The following is a 20,357-nucleotide window of genomic DNA, read 5'->3' as shown; positions in this document are numbered from 1 at the left end:
AGAAAATAATTTGACATCATCAGTGGAAGAACACAGTTTAAAAGTCCACTCCTCTAATTTTACACATGAAAATCAATTTCCTAGTCATGTGGAGGAGCACTCAGCCCATGAAAACAGTTGTGTTATGTCTTCTGTGGCTCTGGAGGAGATATTTGCTATTTCAAGGCTGAGAAAATAACCATGGGCTATAAAAATGATCTCTGAGACCACATATTTTTAATGGGAAGCCTGCATAACAAACAGGAGTGTAGAATTTGACAGACCTGGACATTTACGGAGACGCTATTGACCTGTATTATCGGAATTGTAGGATCCTGCATTTTTGGAAGTTGACCCATATTATGGACTATTCCTCTGGGTGACATGTTCCCTCACCATGAAGATTATAGTCATTTGTTTGTTTAGAAACAGCTCCAAATTCTAATAGCAATCACAATCACATACATACCACAACCTCTTGACTTTGTACTGAAGTTCTTTGAGAAATTGACAATGTAGTACAAAGTTAAGATGTTGTGATATGTAGCGCAACAAGCTAGCAAAGCCAAGCTAGCTCTGTAAACTACTACTCTCTAGAGGCTGATATTCGCTGTTATTAGTCTTTGGAGCCATTTTTAAACAAACTAACCATGACCGTAACCTTCATGGTGAAGGAACATGTCACCCAGTTCAACGGTGTGACTCACTGATGTGTTTTTAATGGTTTTTGGACAGCAACTGAGGTTTCGGCACAGAGGAATGAGATATATCAGACTTTGGATACACAGATTTAATGTTGGTTTGGCTCTGCACATGTGATTTGCTGATAATAAGGAAACTACAGAAAAATCACCAGCCATTTCCTTCAAATCTCCACGTTTGTATCACACACTTGCAGGCTTAAATCAACAGACAACTCAAGAGTTTATTTTATCACAAGAGTCCAGTTAGTCCAGAGTGGCAGACGGAGTTTCCTTCACATTATTATGATTATAGGCGGATTCATTCCAGATAAGTTGTGTGGACCAAGCAAGGTGTAGTCTTCTGCAGTTTCCTTTAACAGGAAAAAGCAGCTAAAGTAATAAGCTGTGATGTTTCTGTAAACAACAGGTTTATAATGATATGCAGGTGCTGCTTATTGTGCCTTTCCTTTGTAATGAAAACGCACAAATGTAAAGATGTTGGCATGTTCGCTTGTTAATTAATCAATACTTTCCCAAAAAGTTATTATACAAATTATATTTAACCTATGAAGTGAAATTAAAGTAAAAAACTTGTTACTCAGTTTGAATGAAATCTTTCCTAGTGTAATATTCAGTTGCATGGATGAATAGAGTCAAGATTATAGACAGATTATAGTATATTTAGTGTTTTAATTACAGCTTTGTCTGTTTGGTATGTTGGTTTACATTTGTGTACATCACACACACTTTGTAACGGCCATAAGATAAACACAGGCTTCTTCTGTCACATCCTCGTCACCTTGGACTGACCGTGTGTGTGAGACACTAAGAGGAAGACTTTGTTTAAAGTTCAGGAAATGAGGATGGGAAACAGAACGCTGTTTCATCTGCTGCTAAAAAAGCAGAGGACGACAGTAAGTGTGGCCGACCAAGATGTATTTGTTTCTGGTCTTTTACCTCTACGACTTTCAGCTCTTGTGAAGACATTTTGAGCTATCCTGACTACTTTTATTTTGGTGGTTTCAGTTTTTTGAAGGCTGCTGCTGGCTGATCTGTCTTGCGATCAGTCAGTCAGTCAGTCAGTCAGCAAAGCTTTTAGTTGCTTATTGGTTATTCAAATAACAATAAAACAACAATAACACAATGAGAACACAATGAGAAACTAATCAGTCTCAATCACAGTAGTGATAACATCCCAAGCGCTCTGATTTTTCATAAACGCTAAACTTTTCAGTCTGTATAATCATACAGACCGTTGAATTCAATTAAGTTTTAGGGCTTTGAAACAAAAACACAATATGATCCACCCATTACCATCAAATCACACAGTAAATAATCTAATAATATGACTACTCTGCTTACTTTTTTGTTAGCGTAAAATAGACTTTCAATGTTGAATTTAACACGTTTAGTAACGTATTTGACTTTATTATTTTCTTTTATTGAAGCATCTGAGGGAAAACAACCCAGAAATGTAACTGTCTCTGCTCAAAGAGCTTCAGTGTCAGGTAGAGAAGGAAGAGAAGATGTAGAGATGTAGATTAAAGGTGCATTTACAGTAACAATAGATTGAAACACAACCGCTCAGGACTTTTTCTCCACAACTGTCACTGCCACCGGTGGTTTAAAATCTGCCCTGGCTACAATCCTGACCACAGGACAAAAGAGAAAGAGATTCTTTATAGCAAAAAAGGTTTACTGCCTACAAAGATAGTAGGTTTAGAGTAGATCTGTGCAGCAATACAGTACGTATTGAAAATATATATGAAATGAAATTTGCTTTATTTCTGTTAAACTCAAAAGTAAAAACCTCCCCGGCGACAGTAAACGCTTTGTTTACTGTTGATCTTTTGGGTCAACTTTCACAAACAAAACAGCATGTGAATACAACGTTGTTTAGCAGCTGACTCTCAAGACCCCAGTTATGGATTTTCCCAGGAGCACATGAACACAGCATGATAGTACAATTTTGTTTTCTTAAAACTGACACTAAACTTGCATTTGGGGGTGATATTTTTTTTTCACCGGTTTCCAACAAATCAACTGATTTCAAGCAAAAAGTGTTGAAGAGTCAGTGTGAGGCTGCATGACTTGAGAGAAACAAAGAGAGAGAGAGAGAGAGAGAGAGAGGGCGTGGTATGGCTGTTATTCCGCTCTGATTCAGGAATCTCTTCCTCTATTTTAAGATCCAAACAGGAAACTCAAAATGATTTATGATTAGTCATTGGTTCATGATACAATGAGACTGTAAATTAGTCTGTCAGTGTGTCAGTGAGTGTTCATGTGCTCACCCCTGTGTTGTTTCTCTTGGTGTCCAGCAGGGACACAGTGAAGGAGGCAGCCAGGTTGGGAGAGTTGAGCACGTCTCTGAGAGCCAGGCGGCTTTCCCCCAGGAACCTAAAAACACACAAACATTCAAAATGTCTCATGTACTGTATTTGGGACACAGGAAAAATGATTTCACTTCATTTTTTTTGGAGGATTGGGCTCTTCTGATAATGTATCAATCAAAAAAACTGATCATCCCCACACGCACTACCAAGATATACCGTAGACGATATATAAAGACGGATGTAGAGAGGTGTAACAACATGCATTGGAGCCCAGAGTTGGAGCTTATGGTCGGCGTTTGAAGCCAAGATCTTACAATTAAGGGGTGCAGGTTGTTGCTTTTCACACTCTGGAAACACGCTTTGCTACTTCGGAGTGAAGGGAATACTGAATTAACACTGAAAACATTACAACAGTAGTTTGACTCACTGTCAGTTCAAGAGCCGCAGGTGAGTCACTGTCAATCAATACTGACACGGCAGACATCAAAGCTACTAATAAGACTTCAACTCTTATTAAATGCACAATATGTAATTTCAGCCACTAGAAGTCTCTCAGTCAAAACAAGTAGTAGTGTGGGATCACGGGAGTTGTTGTCTTCATTAACCCTTTGAAAACGGACATCCTGCGGGCGGCCCTAGACTGGCCACGGGGGGTTGCTGTTTACGTGGTCCAATTCAAAAAGATCTAATATAAAAACCATAACAGCTAGAGCTTTCATTCTTTTTTCAGCGGAAAGCTAAGGCTCTCATCTTTTACACAATCACGTTGTACGCTTGTGTCGGAAGAATGATGATGCCATTATATCACGTAACGTGCTGGTAATAAAACCGGGTAAAACGTAACGACGACGCGGGGTGGCACGGTGGAGCGGAGAGGGGCAGAGCGGAGAAGCAGCTCGAAGTCAGAGAGATTGAGAGAAAGTTGAGAGATTCAGATTCAGATATTGAGAGAGTAAGTGTATTTTTGGAGCATATACGTGTCTTTTTTTTTGTCGTGATGACGAAGAAAAGAAGGCTTTGGGGGTTTTGTTCACGGGCGGTGACCAAACAGAAGAGACGCTTTCTTCTGATCCGGACTCCTTCAGTGAGGATGAAGACCATTTTGTTTAAGGCATCGATCCATATCAGGATATATCAGGTACATTTTTAGGGATTATTATTTATTCATTTGTTTGTTTTTTACATTTTAGAGAGTTGTTTTTTGTGCTGTGTGCGTGTGTGTATGGCTGGTGTGTGTGATTTTCGTGGGTGTGGGAAGTTTCAGACTTTCTGCACAAAGCAGAATGTTTCCGCTTGTCAAAGGATTATATTTTCAAGTTCATCATTATTTTTAATGATGTGTTTTTTTTTTTTTTATGTTTTTTCTAATGTCATTTTCATTTATCTTTGTTTTAGCCCCACTGGAGATGAAGGAGCAACAGAGGACCACCCAGAGGCAAAGCTTCCCAACGCATATTTTGTATTTTGTAATTTATGACACAATTTCAATACTTAGGGCTATATCAGTCATTATGGTTTATTGGCTTGCATAACCTTTTAACTTAGTTTGTACAGATTTTAGGGATACGAAGCATTTTAAGATATTCTGGGAAATGACATCACAATAAGCTAAAATACCAATGTAGGCACTTGGGAAATATGTCTATTGCAGATGAAACTAATAAAACGCCTTTGCACTCTGCTCATAAAAATGAGCATATCTCAAAAACTAAAAAATGTACATAGTTCAAATATCTTATGGAATGTCAAGAAATATTTTGTTCATGTTTCTACATTCAGAAATGTTTTGGATCAATGTGTTTTGTGTGTTTGTTCAGTAAAATCTGATGGAAAAAACATGTCCGATTTTTGTATTTTTTAAATATATGACACAATTTCAAAACCTATATCAATTATTATGGTTTATTGACCTACATAACCTTTTAGCTTAGGTTGTACAGATTCTAGGGATATGAAGCATTTGAAGATACTCCAAAAAATGACATCACAATAAGCAAAAATACAAATGTAGGCGCTGGCGGACACGTCTAGCCTCTCCTGGTCAGGTATACTCCAGTATTCATCGTTCAGGATGTTTCTACCGGGAGCCGAATTATCCGCAGTGGTCTCCTCCTCTCCAGAACAAACAGACCTGGTGATTAAAACACTTAATGAAAACAGTTTCACGTAAAAAAAAATCAGTGTTTGTCTGACGCTGTTCAGCAAGCACCAGACTTCTGGGAGGGACTGCTAGCCGAACTGTTGCTAACGTTTGCTTAGCTTGTTTCTCCGATAACTTAAGATCCAGATGTTCGATGACTAAAATCCTTCATCCGGTTAAAAGATATAGTTAAAAACAAACAAGATCTGAAAGGTTTATCTTAAAAATGTGGCTTAAAACTGAATAAAAGTCTACATACAACATACATACATTTATACAATGCTGAGGTGTTATCTTGTAGGTGAGTGATCTTTGGTAGACGCCATTGTGGCAAACAGCTGCAACGCCAATGTATTATCTTGTATATGTATACTCTTTGGTAGACGCACCTGTAGTGGACAAACACAATGGTTGATGCATGTATCTTATGTGTGTTTACTCTTTGGAAGAGGAGGTATGACGCCATTGACAGGCGACCAAATGAAACGGACTGTTACCTTGATTAAAATTACGGATTTCTCTAGGTTTGAAAATTGTTGGAAACATCTAATAGCCCTCTAATATGTTTACTGGTGGTAAACATATTAGAGGGCCTGAATTAGAGTTGTAAAAGTTGTAAGTAAAAAGAGTTGTCAAGACAAAGGATACTGAAGCGTGCTCAGCTATTTTTCTAGAGGTGTCAACACCAGAAACTATGTATGTTAACTATAGAAAGGGTGCTTGTATGAACTGTTGAAATACTTATTTTGAGATCCGGGAGGTGTAGTACTGTGTAAGGTCCCCGTCAGATTTAGCAGCCCAGCTTTGTGTAATTGTTTTCACTGAGTGAAGCTTTTTGCTTGCTGCTTTTGCGTTGCTGAGCAACTCGCATTTTTGCAGGAGTGCCTTGAATGCCTCGAGTTGAATAAACTTCAACTCAGAGCAGAAAAGCGCCCGACATCCGTAGCGTTTTTTTCCCATTGTCCGATCAGATGAATTGAGAGGTGGCCTTCTGTGGTGGTGACAACAATCATGGAGGACAAACTAATTGTGACTATGGCTGGATACTGGGAGCTATATGACTTTTCTACAGTTACCATGATATGAACATGAGCAGGCCTGGAGTAATTGTGGGCTTCAACAAAAAAGGCAGTGCAGTGTGCCTCATGTTTTGCATTCTGCTAGCTGTTTTACAGCCGGGTCTCTAAAACCCCAAGCAGAGGTAATTTTTTGTAATGGGCGTCTGAAACCGTTGAAAATCATATTTATAGCCAATTCTCATAACATTAGGAAACTTCATAAAGTATCAAGGTGAAAAAATGATGTTAAGTGGGGTTTTTTTTTAGCCGTTTTAGCCGTCTGACATCAAATGATAAACAGTGATATCAAAATGAACACTAAATACATTCTAGATGTGGAAGGAAACTCAGACTCCACAAAGAAAGATCAGAACAAGGAATCGAACCCTTTGTGTGTGGAGTCTGAGTTTTAACCATTAAAATACTGTGTGGCCCTTGTAAAAAACTGAAATATATGTGAACATATATCTTCTTAAAACCCTTTAGGATACGTTCATCTCTTGCATTTCTTGTCTTAGGTCCAAGTATTGTCTGCGCATGCTCTCCCTCGCCGCTGTCGTCGCTGTCTGATCCGCCTCGAAAACGACTCTCCTTCCACTTTTTTTGATCAGCTTCTGAACCTTTTCTCGAAGGGAGTTGTTTTGCTGGATCATGGCGTCTTTCTCCACCTTAAGCGACTTATACATGATGTCGAAAACTTTTTCTCCGTGGAGGTGGTCGGAGAGTTCCTGAACTCTCTGTTGCAGAGTTAGATTTTCTTGGCTCAGAGTGATGTTCTCTCCTTTTATCATATTAATCTTTCGCTCCAAGTCTTGTTCCTTTGAGAGCTGTTTATCCAGCTCGTGGATTTTCTTCTTGAGCTTGGTGTTTTGGCTGGTTAGAGCTTTTTTCTCCGGCTTCATTGATTTATAATCCGCCTTCAGGACGCTTAGATTTTCCAGCTGCTCGTTGAAAATCCGAATTTCTTGATTCATTATGTTGTTGTTTTCCCTCAAGGCTTCCGTCTCCTCTCTCAACGCGTCGTGCTTGTTACTCCATTCTTCTTCCTTTAGAAGCTTTGCGTGGAGTTCGTTATGTGTTTTAGTTAGGACTCTACTTTGTGCCTGCAGGACTTTCTCCGCAGCTTTCAGCTCTTCATATTTGACTTTCTCGGTTTTTCTGATCTGGAGAAGTCTGCTGACGACCTCGATTTGCTCTTTCAAACCGTCATTTTCTCTGCTCAGATCTTCCATGTGGTTCATCTTTTCCCTGCACATGACACCCCAAATATTAGCTTGTTCGTACTCACTGTTAAGCTTTTGGAGTTCCTGATACAGGATCTCATTTTGATGGGTTATGGCTTGTAGTGACACATTAATTGCGTCTTCCATTTCATGCAAAGCATTTTCACTCTGGATGTACGTGTATACCTCCTCGATGCGCTGCCGCAGAGTGTCGTTCTGTTGGCTGATTGCCTCTTTCTCTGCTTTCACTGCATTAAAGGATTCTTCCAAAGCTTTCACACTTTCATACTTCTCTCTGAGCCCCAGGATTTCTTTCTGCATGGCGTCATTTTGCTGTTTCATTATCTCTGTCTCCTCTTTCATTGCAGCACACCTTTCCTCCGAAGGTCTTTCTTTTCGGAGTTTTTCCTGCAGGCACTGAAATTCTTTTAGAAGCGCCTCATATTGTACTCTTTTGGCTTCGCGCTCTGCTTTCAGCTCTTCCACGGCTTTGTCACACAGCGTGTGCTCAAGGTCTCGAATTTGTTGCCGCAGAGTATCGGTGTTACGCTCATACATCTCCTTTGATACTTTCATAGCATTACACATCATGTGTATAGTGCTATTTCTTGTAGCCCTCTCGCAGATCTCCTGAAATTTTTGTTTCATGGCGCAATATTCTTCCATTGCAGCCTTTTCTTCTGCTTTCATAGTTTCCCTTACTTCATCCAAACTTTCAGTGCTCTCAAGCTGGCTCTCGAGCACGTGCATTTGGAGTTTCAGGGCACCAAGTTGTTCGTTGATTGTCGGTATGCTCACATTCATTGCACTCACATGGCCTTCCGTATCTGATCCTTCCTGGTGAAGGTCCATGTCTTCAGTGTATGAACACTCCGGAGAAGAAGCGGTCTGCTGTTCGCAACTCATTTTTCCTGCTTTGTTTAAGTTCGTCAGTAAAATCGAGGTAAAAATACTTAGCACTAGAGTCTCAGTATCTGTGTGTGTACACTGTCTAGACAAATACGACGTGGTATAGATATAATCTGTTGATCTGTGTGATCTCTTTGATATGTGTGCAAGATCAAAGACCCTTTGTGACATTACCAGTGTGATGTCACAAAGGGTCTTTGATCTGTGTGCAAGATCAAAGATCCTTTGTGACATCACCAGTGTGATGTCATCATGTTCAATTTGGAATTGGAATGGAATCGCTGCACATGCTCAGATCACAGTGCTGGATGTAAACAATAGTGGTCGCCTAGCAACAGTGAACTGATTTGACTCTACCTTTGACCAATCAGATTCAGCTGTCAAAACAGGGTCAAAATTCATAACATCAGTGTGGGAACTTTCAGCGATGTGTTTCACATAGGTTTTTTTCATTTACATATTTTTATTTATTTATTTTTTTACAAATCCAAATCTTTTCTACAGATTCACAAACTTGAATTTTTCATGCAGATTTTTTCTTTCATAGGTTAACAAAGGTTGATTTACAACTACAAACACTGGAATTATTTGTGAGCATCACTTTACAAGCTCAAAAGCTTAATAACAACTATCAAAATAAACCATGCAATAAAATATGATAAAACAAAACTGTTATCTCGTACTTGTGAGATCTTTTCTCCTCAAGGAGAATATAAAAGTGAATTAAATCAGGTGGCGTCATCATTCCTCTGTCTTCTCAAATGATGATTGAGGGTTTTTTTTTTCCATTTGCACAGCATTCATAATAACTTAGAAGGCAAACAACTCAAAATGCAAATGAGCCAAAATAAAAACAAGTCAAAAAGAAACAGACAAGAGAGGAAACAAAATAAGATAAATGTAATAAATAAATTAAAAAAAATAATAAATAAATTAATAAATAGTTTAAAGCAATTCTGTAGTTTTTCATGTACTAGAGATACTTACACACATGTAGACACACTTATATATGCGCCTACATATACTGTACATTAAAGTCAAAGTTAATGAGGGGGTTACACACAACCATCTGATATGTCGTCCTTGGAAACTGATTGGAAAAGGGCAGGCACTGGATTCACGAGATCATGCGAGAATCCTCATAGGACGCTATGCTGCCTCACAAGCTAAGTGTGAGGCAGCTACATGTTTTATGTAGGAAATGGCTTTTGACCAGTAAAAACCACAAAACGCATCATCTGGCTGGATGAAGAGGGATATTCTATTACAGGGAAGAGAGAGAACAGTCTTAGCTATTGATATTAATAACTATTTTATCATGTTCAAACAGCTGGAGCCACTTAGGTATTTTTTAATGTTGGGTATTTCCAATTTTTTGTCATGAACTCTGCATCTGCCATTCTTGGATGGAGTGGTGCCAAAACCAAACCTGCTATGGACACTGCTACACTCAAGAGGCTGCTCAATATTTCAGTCTATATTAAACCACTAAATTCTCATATATATATATATAAAAGTGTACAAACCAACAGTACTAAGTCACATTCTGGTCTGCATGTACAATGAAGGGCTAATGAATGAATCAATGAATCAATCAACACATCAGTGGGTGAATGGGTGGAAATATGAGTGAATAAATACCGGACGACAACAATGAGAGGATGACCTGATTCTTTCAAGCCTGCCCCTTCCCCTCTGAACGAACTCTAGCGAGACTTGTCATCTTGATGGAGCGCAGCAATCCTAAAATAACCATCTGAAGGGGTGTTTTCCCCCTCTCTTTTCATAAAACAAACAACTCTGGACCTCGAGCCACACCCCCCCGTCCGTGCCCAGAGGTTGGTCTGATCCGATCAGTTCACCCCCCCATCTCAGTCTGACAATAACTGGAATATGATGTTGATACAGGTGGTTTTTTTCAACAGCATGCAGATAAATTCCTTTTCTGTGGCACTAAACACACACATGGGCCCGCTGGTAACTAACTGTGCTGTGAGCCTCTCGTAGTAGAGCCGCTAGCTCAGCTACAACACAGAAACTTTTACAAAGGGCCATGAATGTGCTTCTAGTGACTGTCAAAGCTCCAGCGGACTCTCTGTGTTTCCAGGGTGGACACGGAGAGTCTGACAGCAGCTGTTCATGGCGGGTTAGCTCCGAGAAATGAAATCTATTCCTGTAATTATGAGAATATTTTTGTTTTAAACTACAATTCCCTAGAGCTGCGCCATGCAGCTTAATACAAATCAGCACCACAGTTGTAGTTCTTCTGGTTCTAAATAGGGTTGCAAAAAGATAAATCGACTGAATATATCAAGTATCTACTACAGCTGAACAAGTAATTACACTGCACAAAGATGATCTATGTTAAGAAAAAGAAAGATGTTGGTTTATTTCAGATATTTTAGCCAAAACACGAGTCAAATGCAACAAGTCTGCCCACAACACAATGGCCTTCAGTGAGCCACGTCATCCAACGTTGTGTGTGTGTGTGTGTGAGTGAGTGAAGGGGGGGGGGGACTCAATGAACCGGCTGCACACAAAAATTTTAATCAGTTTGGAATAAATTCAGTAATTAAAAGTCAGTAGCAGATAGTAGTAGTAGTAGTAGTAGTAACACAAAGAGAACGGTCTTCATCTCCACAGTGATGTTTGATGAGGCTCATGGGTAATCTAGCTGCTCCCACAATTGAAAACTGACAAATAAAAAAACTTTATTCCTCAAAATCGAAGGAGAAATCATTAAAACTGATGACCTTAACATTAACCTATCATATTGTTGAGTTATCAAGGACACATTTATGTTTTTGTGTTGAGAAAGACATTAGAAGAAAACCTTAACATGACGACAGTGAGGAAAATACTTCAAGCAGTGGGCCGAACGCTTCAAAATAAGTCAGTAGAGACTAAGTGGCATGAAATGACACAAAACGTGTAGTGATAACATACAGGAATAATACAGATATTGTAACTGATACTCTAATATTCTGATATTGTAATGTTCTGAGAAGACAATTTGATGAAAGGTCGGCCTGATATTACGTCAATGTTGACATTGATAAGAGGCACAAAGTATGCTGAACTTAACAGAACAGTGTTGTACAAACATCAGAGGGTTTGTTAGTGCAATCGCTCTGACAGGCACGTGGACAGTGGCCTGTTAGGTGTTTTCCAAGGAAGTGCTGTGCAACATATCTGTCTGTTTAATGATACGACTTGTCATAACCAATCAGAATGTCCCAACAAATGGGCGGATTTGCCTGCTGAGTGTATAAAATTTGCTAAGACTGCCAGCTTTTGTAACTGTTGAAGGTTTTTGTGCCCGCTTGCAAGCATAAGAATAAAGAAATTGGCATGTTATTCATAGTTGATGCCATGCTGGGGTGAGAGGCACAAATTGAAAGTGTTTTGATATTTATACTTTGTAGCTAATGCGAAATATGTTACGTCACAATTAGAGAATTCAAATCCAAGCAGATAGAAATAAGCTGATTTTGAACATTGTTGGAAAAATCACCTGTATTAACATCATACAGACCTGTATGTGTACAGTGCAAAAAAACCCCACTGTAAATCTGTATTCAAGCATTTCAGTTACTTCTAGTTTACATTACTTGGACTTGGACTTGAGACACGACTCAGACATCAATTTGGGGACTTGTAAAAAAATCCAATCATAATTTATATAAATTCAGATTTAACATTGTGGACTTTCAGCTCAATTTAAGCAAAAGATCCTTCAAGTGCCAAATGAACGTCTAAATTATCCATATTGATGCAGTTCACCAGTCACATTGGAGGTAATTCTTAAAAATAATACTTTTCAACAATGTTTGTCTTTCTGTAGAGTGTGTGTGTCGAGGACTATGCTTCCCTATTCTTGTATAACTGAGAGAACAGGTGTATGATTATCATTTAGTGCTTGATGTGAAGTGCCTTATTGGAACTTGAGCTAAGATAGTTGTGTTAAAATTGAATGCTCAATAATCAAACGTCAGTCAAATATGTTAAAATGTCAGTCAAGAAAATAATGTATCTTGCTGCTGGGTTTACTGTCAGTGTAGTGGGAAACCCACTTGTGTCCGTTATGGCTAAACACACAGCTCAGGTCAGTTTAACTTTCATCATAACAATGTTACTTTGAAGAAATTATGTTAAATTTGCCTAAATTTGCAGCTAATTTCCTCAATGTTGTTGGGGAGATGATATTTTTCTCTTCTTCCACAACAGAAAAAGTTTGAGAATCACTGCTAAATATAAAATACAAAATCACTAAGAGTGGGAACACATTTCTGAATTATAAATCCACAATATATGAACTGTTTTGGCCTATTCTGGGCAGATAATTACTATATTTTTGTTGTCAGAAGAGCCATAATGCTCAGATACTCGTGTACCAGCACACATTCACACAGTGACACACAGCAGTCCGTTACCTGTTCCTCCCCATCTTCTCATGGTCTTTGACAACACAGTGCAGCTCTGCTCCGGAGTCCAGAGGAATCCCCTTAAGATCCCATTCAAAACCCTGACACAGAGACAAGGAATATTATCTCATATACTCTAAAAGAATAAATTAAGTGTGTTTAAAATATTTAATAAGTTCTATATAATTCATATGTAGCTCCGTCTTTACAAAAGTACACAATACTTAATTGAGGTTACACTTCATTGTTCTATATTTGTTTGAGATTTGACATTTTTGAGACAGAAAAACAAGTTTAAAAACCCCACCCTGATCTACTTTATCATGCAGTATATTGATGGTTTGGATGTGTAAGCTGCTGTTGCTGAAATGCTTTGGATCAATTTTAGGAAAACGGATGACCTCTGTTGCAGCTCCATTTTATGAATTAGATGGATAAGATGTGTGACTTTTCATATTAGTACATTACAATAATCTGTGTTCATAAAGGAACAAATTCTTAAGGCGGCATCTGTTTATTGAAATTACTTGGTAGTTACTTGTAGTTGTCTAAATAGCAAATAATTAAGAGGCGGTCAAGAGAACTTACCTCATTCCAAACAGGGTTCGGGTTGTTCTTGATGACTTTTGTCTTCTTCTTAGACCCTGAAGAAAATGTAGAAAGAGGGACATAAAGGAGTTGGCTTATAAAACAAACAACAAACTGTGCTGTCTTTGGTCTTAAGTTGAAAACAGTTAGCTAGTTAGCAACAAGGCAACAAACTGTAGTACTGTAGCACTTAACTCACTTTTAGTTTTTTGTTTTGTAGGAAACCAGTTTTTGTTCCTATGAAGATTAAATGTACTTATTGTCAGTCGTTTTAACCCAAATTTCTGTCACATGATTGAAATTTCATGCAATATAATGTAACACCCCAATATTTCTCTTTTTTTGCTAGCTAATAGCCTGTTGGCTAGCTAGATAGCAAAACCTTACATGTTAATAAGTCAAGTCAAGTTTATTTGACAAACACATATTCCATTACATATATCAAACATATACAATAAAAACTTATAAAATAAGGAGATGTTGCATATATAAAAACATATAAGACAACATATAAAATTAAAAGGTAAGAAGGTATTAAAATAAAGAGAGTAGGATATAAAGGTATTATTATTAAAAAGGAATAACAACAATTATACTGATTCTAAAATGAAGGTTTTACCCGTTAACCACACACTTTAAACCAACTAAAAGCTTGCGAATAAAGATACGTTTTTAAAGGAAGACACTGTTGTAGCGGACCTGAGTTAATAAGAAAAATGTAATTAATTACTCCTTACATATCGTTAATTGAAAAAGTAATTATGTTACTATACTAGTTACTCACTTATTCTTTACATTACATTCGTTACTCAGCCAAATTCCAGCAAAGGTGTCTTTAAAAAATCTTTAAAGCCTCTAAACCCACACATCAAATATTCTGTATTTAACACATGCAAAAATGAAACAGACAATACAACATTGTGGTTTGACAATCAACCAACCTACTGAGCTTAATGTTCCCTTACACTATTCAATACTGAGTTGTCAAATATTACTAAATAATGTGTTACGGCCAGAGAGTACAGCGGTTTTAAAGACAGTGATTGTTGTCTGACATGCTAACAAAATGTTTGATCAATATTTAGGCTAAAGCTGATCAGTTGAAGACATATAAAGTGTAGGAAAATGCATTTTTCTCTTTTGAATTTGTCCCAACCGCCACAGTTCCTCAGGCTAAAACTATTAAAACTTACTTTGCAAGACCTTTCACACAAACACACATTCAGTGGCCAAAATCTGGTGTTCCCAAATGACATTAGTATGAAAGTGTTTGTGTGTGTGTTATCTTTTCTGTGGCTTCCTGTAACATGAAGTTCTGAGCTCTGATTTCCTGTCTGTCGGGCACTCCGGCAGGAAGTGAGAGGTAAGATGGAGCAATAAACTGCCAGGATTCACCTTCGGCTACTGAAGAGCGCACACACACACATGCACACACACAAAACACCTGAGAATATGAATTATCCAACTGTAAACAACTTTCATCATTTCCATTTAGTTTTAGTTAAACAGAGGAATAGATGCAGGCACACACACACAGATTGAGATGTTCTTTCCATATGAAAGGAAACCGAGACAATGACTATTGTTGTATTTCTGATTTTAGACGCTACTTATTAATTTCCATGAAATGACCACTTGACAATAGCCGTTAATAGATAAATAAATCTCCTAGTTTTGTTGAAGGATCAAATGCTTCATAATGAGTTGACAGATATTTTCCTGCCTTTATCTTTAAGGGAAATAAGGCTTTTTTAAAACCCATCCGGTTATTTAAAATCAGGCTTGTTTCTTGGAAAGCTGACATTTTGGAAGTGCATGGTTTTCCCTAAAAATCGGGGATTATCAGTTTGAAGATGAGAGAGTGATAGTGGTTTTAGCAGTTATTTTAAAAAACGAAAACAACGCTGAAAACCAACCCTGACTCTTGGAAAGTACATTTATACGCTACTATATTGTTTTCCCAATCATGTTACATTGGCAAATGTTATCTAGATGATGTTAGTAGTCAAGGTTTTCTTCCAATTATTTAAGTGTTACATTTATGTACCACACTGAAGTCAGAGGGAGTTGGTCGGGGTGGATGGTGACCGTACAAAACGCAGAACTCTGACTGAGGTTTGCATCCTGAGTCCCCTTTTGGGATTAGATTTAGGCAACAAAAGCACTTTGGTCAAGGTTAGTGAAAGACTGTTTTCGGTTAAATGTTAATGAACACATTGTGCTTCAAGTCACCTTTCTATAATAAACCAAGAACATGATATTTTCCTAATCTTAACCAAGTGCTGCCAGTGCGTAAACATAACCATACAAGAGGTTAATAATGCTGTCGTTACTACCAGCAGATATTGTGCCGCAAGATCGGATATTTTAGCGGGAAAAAAAATTAAATAATAACAACATTTTTTCGACTTGCCTGACACGGCAGATGATTACCAACATTTTCAAAGTATGTTGACAGAAAAATGTAATTCATACGTCATTACATTTACCTCAATATTTAATTATTGTTACAGTTTAGTTGTATCTACATGTATTTTTTTGGGGACAGGGTTGCTAAAAACACAACCAAGAACCTTCACTGATTACACTCATTGCAAACCAAAAGTAATCTGTTGCAAGTCTTTGCATTTGGGTGAAATATTAAGACTGTCCTCACAAGAAAAATTACCCCCTAGCGCCCATCGTAATTATAAACGAGATCAAAGGAATAAATCAGATGACGTTATTATACCATCAAAGTCAGCGTACGGAGGAGTTCAAGGTGAACAGATGGGTCAACGAACATCTGACTTTAACATCGCTTTTTGTTTCCCGTTTCCAACAGTGAGTCAACATTGTTTTTAAAAAAATCCTTGACCACAATCGTCCCCTAATCTTAACCACGTAGTTATTACTGTAATCATGATGACGCAGGGCTCGTAAAACCATAAGGAAGTAGTTATTTTAGCCAAAACCACAATGTTTCCTTAACCACAGCAAAGTGGTTTTTTTTTTAAACCCAGACCATGATGTTTCCCTAAAACTAACCAAGTCACTTTTGTGTCTAAATCTAACCAGACCAGGTTACAGTGATTTTACCAGACAAATGATGTCATCCTACTGATTACTGTTGTAATCAGAACAGAAAACACAACAACCAAAAAATTGCTGGAAATATCACGTTTGACCACTTTTGGTTACACAACTGATGGCCTCAAGTTCAGATCAGGTTTACACTGTATTCTTAATGTGCTTGTACACACACACACACACACACACACACACACACACACATTCTTTCCCTCCTTGCACACCCAGAGAAAGGTTGTTTGCTTTCCTGTTTTCCTCACAGTCATCATCCAATGTGAGAGCACACACACAAATACCTACGTAAGTGTACCTCCGTTCTTGGAAGATATCTTAAAAAACACCTCCACCCTTCCACAGAGGGGTCGAGAGGGTACGTTATATTTGTGTAATATGTGTGTGTCTTTTTGTGTGTGTGTGTTAACTGTGTAAATCTCCTAAGAGCTCACATCTAAGTTAGCATCTCAGAGACAGGAAGTGGCACAGCGTCAACTTCCTGGTTGGTTCAGCTTGGCACAGTTTCTGTCATTAGCCAAGAATAGAACAGACTGTGACCTACAGTGTGGATAAATACGTATGGGAAAGCTAAGTTTAGACATGAGCAGTGTGTGTGTTGCTATATCCGTGGCCTGCTTGAGTTTAGGAACTAAGATATGAAGAGTTTTTTCTTCTTAATCTAGATTTAAAGTTTTGGGTGTGGATTAGCTTTAGCACAACATAATATGCTAGCCTAGTTCCAGATGTGTAATCACAACCACATCTCAAATATAAGCAAGCAATCAGTGGTCATCCCAAGAAAAACTACAGCAACAGACATTTGTTTAAATGCCTTAAAATAGTATGTTTACATTTTACAAGAACCTTTTTGTGGCCGTGAGAATCATGACTCGCCTCAACAGTCAAGGTTGGTTTCTTTGACCACAATATTTCCATATTTCTTATGTTTTAGTCAAGTCTCATCAGGCTCATCCTCATGGTTTTCAGCCACAGCAGGCAGCTGTTTTCCTAAAAATCTCTGATAAACTACTGCCTGTCCTGCACCAAATGACCCCCCAAGTAAGGGACCAGCTAGTAAACACAGTGGAACATTTAGCAGCTAAATAGCCTGGTATTTCCCTACATGGTGGAGAGCAAAACAGAGCTAAAAGAGAGTGAATATTTATATTAAACTGCTGTGTGTGTGTGTGTGTGTGCGTGTGTGTGCGTGTGTGTGCCCAGGCTATGATTAGCACAGGGCATAGTTGAAGTTAGTAGGGTTGCCAGATTTTATTTCTGTTTTTGACAGAGAACAACGCTTATCGTTCCAACAACAACACTTGGGCCGGAAATCCTCCTTGCAGGACACAAACATTCAAACGCATGCACACATGCTTCATTACCTACACCTGCAAAAACACACGTGTGCTCACAATCATGGAAGTGCATGAAAAAGAGGGTAAATTGACTACAGTGCAGTCTAATCTGGGGAAAGTGGGCAGAAAACAATCTCAATTGTAAACCAGTGCAGTAACATTGCAGTGCATGTAAAGGATTTCACTTTTTAGCCACTTTTGTGAAGTTTCTGCCAAGAAATATGTTCAGGAGATCCAACCTGCTACATGTTCAATATGATACATTTAAATACCAGTGATCAACCAAATCAAACATGAACTTTTCAATCAAAATTAGTCAAATTTAAGTTGCCATTCTGTCACCTGAAAATCACCAAAACCAAAACCTTTCAGTCCATAAACCTCTATGAACTCTTCATGTGTTTCATTTTATCTCAATGACATCTTCCATGCTTACGGTAACAAATTAGCCTAAATATTTTAATCAATAGCAAGTCCTTACAGATTTATGCAATATTTTTGCAAAACAACCATGATAAAAGTCTCAAAGTGCATTGCATTTTGTGTTACAAATAAAACTTACAAATGTCTTCCAAATAATTACAATAAAACTTACAAATGTCTACTACCTGCGTTCACTTTCTGTGTCATCTGTGTTTCACTTACATGTAGATTTTGTATTTCAGTTTTAATAGAACTGCTTTTTTTGCATATTTGAAAAGTTTGCACAGATTTTCCAAAACTTGTACATCTCTTTCTCTCTTACCATGTAAACTTAGTTGTGTATATTACTGTAATGTATTTGTACATTATTGTGTATGTTATTATTATTTATTAAGTATTTACACTTGTTTTACTACACTTTTTTATCTCTTATCTTCAGGTATCTAATCATATTTTTCTATATTTTACTGCAATCTTATTTCCACACACACTGACCAGTACACACACACACACACACACACACCTATATTCTTTCTCCTCCCACAGCTTCCTTGCTCCTCAGACCAGTTTTTTCCCCCTTTCATTATGGTCCCTAATTTCTATAAATGGACATGGTATCTGTTTCTAGAGGGGAGGAAATTCTCTCTCTCTCTCTCTCTGCTCTAAATTCCTTGTTACAACACAGAAATACTTATTGAGACCAACAACCTCCTGAGCAGCTTCCTGAAAAATGCCACTAAGTCATCTCTTTATTTCAGCACTTCTTGCAGAATAAACTGTAGTTACAAGTTTAAGGTTTTAATTGAAATGTAAAGAAAATCACCTATTGGCTTCTCTTCTACTGGTAGCCTACATATCATGTCTATGATGTTGATTGTTGTTCAGGGAGTTGTTTAGTGGTAATGATTACTTTTCTGTTAACCTACCTCGTCTGTTTCTACTTAGAAGTGCAGTTAGTGGTTTTCTACATTGCCTGCAGAGCCCACTGACAACCTTAAGAGAGAGAGCATGAACCTTTTACCTCCATCTGTAAATAATACTGTAGTATGTAGATGGAGAGAGATATAACGGAAACGTTATTCCAGTCTCAATCTGCTACATTTGTCTTTATTGACAAGAAATGCACAGATGTGGCTCCAAAAAGAAGACCATTTTAGTTTGGATTGACACCAAAACTCTGACATTTATTGTTTGTTTAAAGTCACTACCTACTATCAAATTCCAGTGGAGCCATTAGAAAAGGACAGATCATTTAAAAAAGAACTAAGCCAAAGTCACATTTATCTGTCATATGCATCTGCTGCATTACAGCAACTGCACTTAACTAGTTGGTTGTTAATACAGTAGGTATTGGGCAGGCGTAATGACCACCTGTGAAATCAAATGCTGTAATAGGGCTTTTATTGTAAGTATCTAAACACAAAAAAAACAAGTGAAAATGTTGCCAAAGGCAGGAGGTAGTGACAAACATGCAGTGACATTACATAATTTAGAGAACATAGACACACCCACTCACATATATTTATATCTCTGGTCCATCTGTCTTTGTAAGGTCCAATTTAAGTCTTAGAACTGTCATATCCCCACTTAAGACTTGATTTTTATGAGGTTTGCATTTGGTTTACATTAAGGTTGAGGTAAGAGGGTCCTCACAAATGTGTAGTACAAGCGTGTGTCTGATGGCACCAGGAAACAGTGCTCAGACAAAGGCAGGATGTTAAGAGCAGAGCTCACCTCATTAAGAAGGCAGACACTGACTTGTGGAAAGTACAACAACAAACTGATGGAAAAACAGACGGCCGCTGAGGCCAGGTAGCCAAGTCCCTTTCACATTGTGCCATTTGGCATCTTCAGTTGATGTTTACTCAGAGGTCACTTTCAGCCAGCTTTGCTCTCCAACACTGGTGTGACGTTAATCTCGGACTCAAGTCACAAGTCGAACTGAATTTAAAATACATTTTTTTCTAAGAATTTTTATATCATAATATTATATGTCAATACATATTTATATGACAGCGGCTTGGAGTTCTCCAGGGGACGTGAACAATTTCAATGTCAGCACAATATCTGTGAAATAGTTTAAATTCAATTCAAATGGCCTGACAGGCAGTTAACCTGTTGAGGGCCGATGTTGTTAGCTGTTGCTTCGTCAGCGTATGCTTAAGGGCGTGGCTACATT

At 38.0% G+C, this 20,357-nt stretch overlaps 1 protein-coding gene across 11 annotated transcripts in view; it reads right to left on the bottom strand.

The window, feature by feature from the left end:
* The window catches only part of dysf (dysferlin, limb girdle muscular dystrophy 2B (autosomal recessive)), a 117,731-nt gene that overhangs the window by 86,557 nt on the left and 10,817 nt on the right, over window positions 1-20,357 (bottom strand). For all 11 annotated transcript variants that reach the window (XM_044341582.1, XM_044341584.1, XM_044341586.1 and 8 more), the window contains exons 2-4: window positions 13,338-13,393; window positions 12,759-12,850; window positions 2,954-3,059 (exon numbers count right to left, since the gene is read on the bottom strand). In XM_044341582.1, coding sequence (XP_044197517.1) covers window positions 2,954-3,059; window positions 12,759-12,850; window positions 13,338-13,393 — 254 coding nt within the window. The remainder of the gene's footprint in view (window positions 1-2,953; window positions 3,060-12,758; window positions 12,851-13,337; window positions 13,394-20,357) is intronic.

This window comes from Thunnus albacares, chromosome 22 (assembly GCF_914725855.1).
Source record: "Thunnus albacares chromosome 22, fThuAlb1.1, whole genome shotgun sequence".
Classification (NCBI taxonomy): domain Eukaryota; kingdom Metazoa; phylum Chordata; class Actinopteri; order Scombriformes; family Scombridae; genus Thunnus; species Thunnus albacares.
The sequence above is the reverse complement of the archived record's forward strand: the minus strand, read 5'-3'. Positions and strand labels throughout refer to the sequence as shown.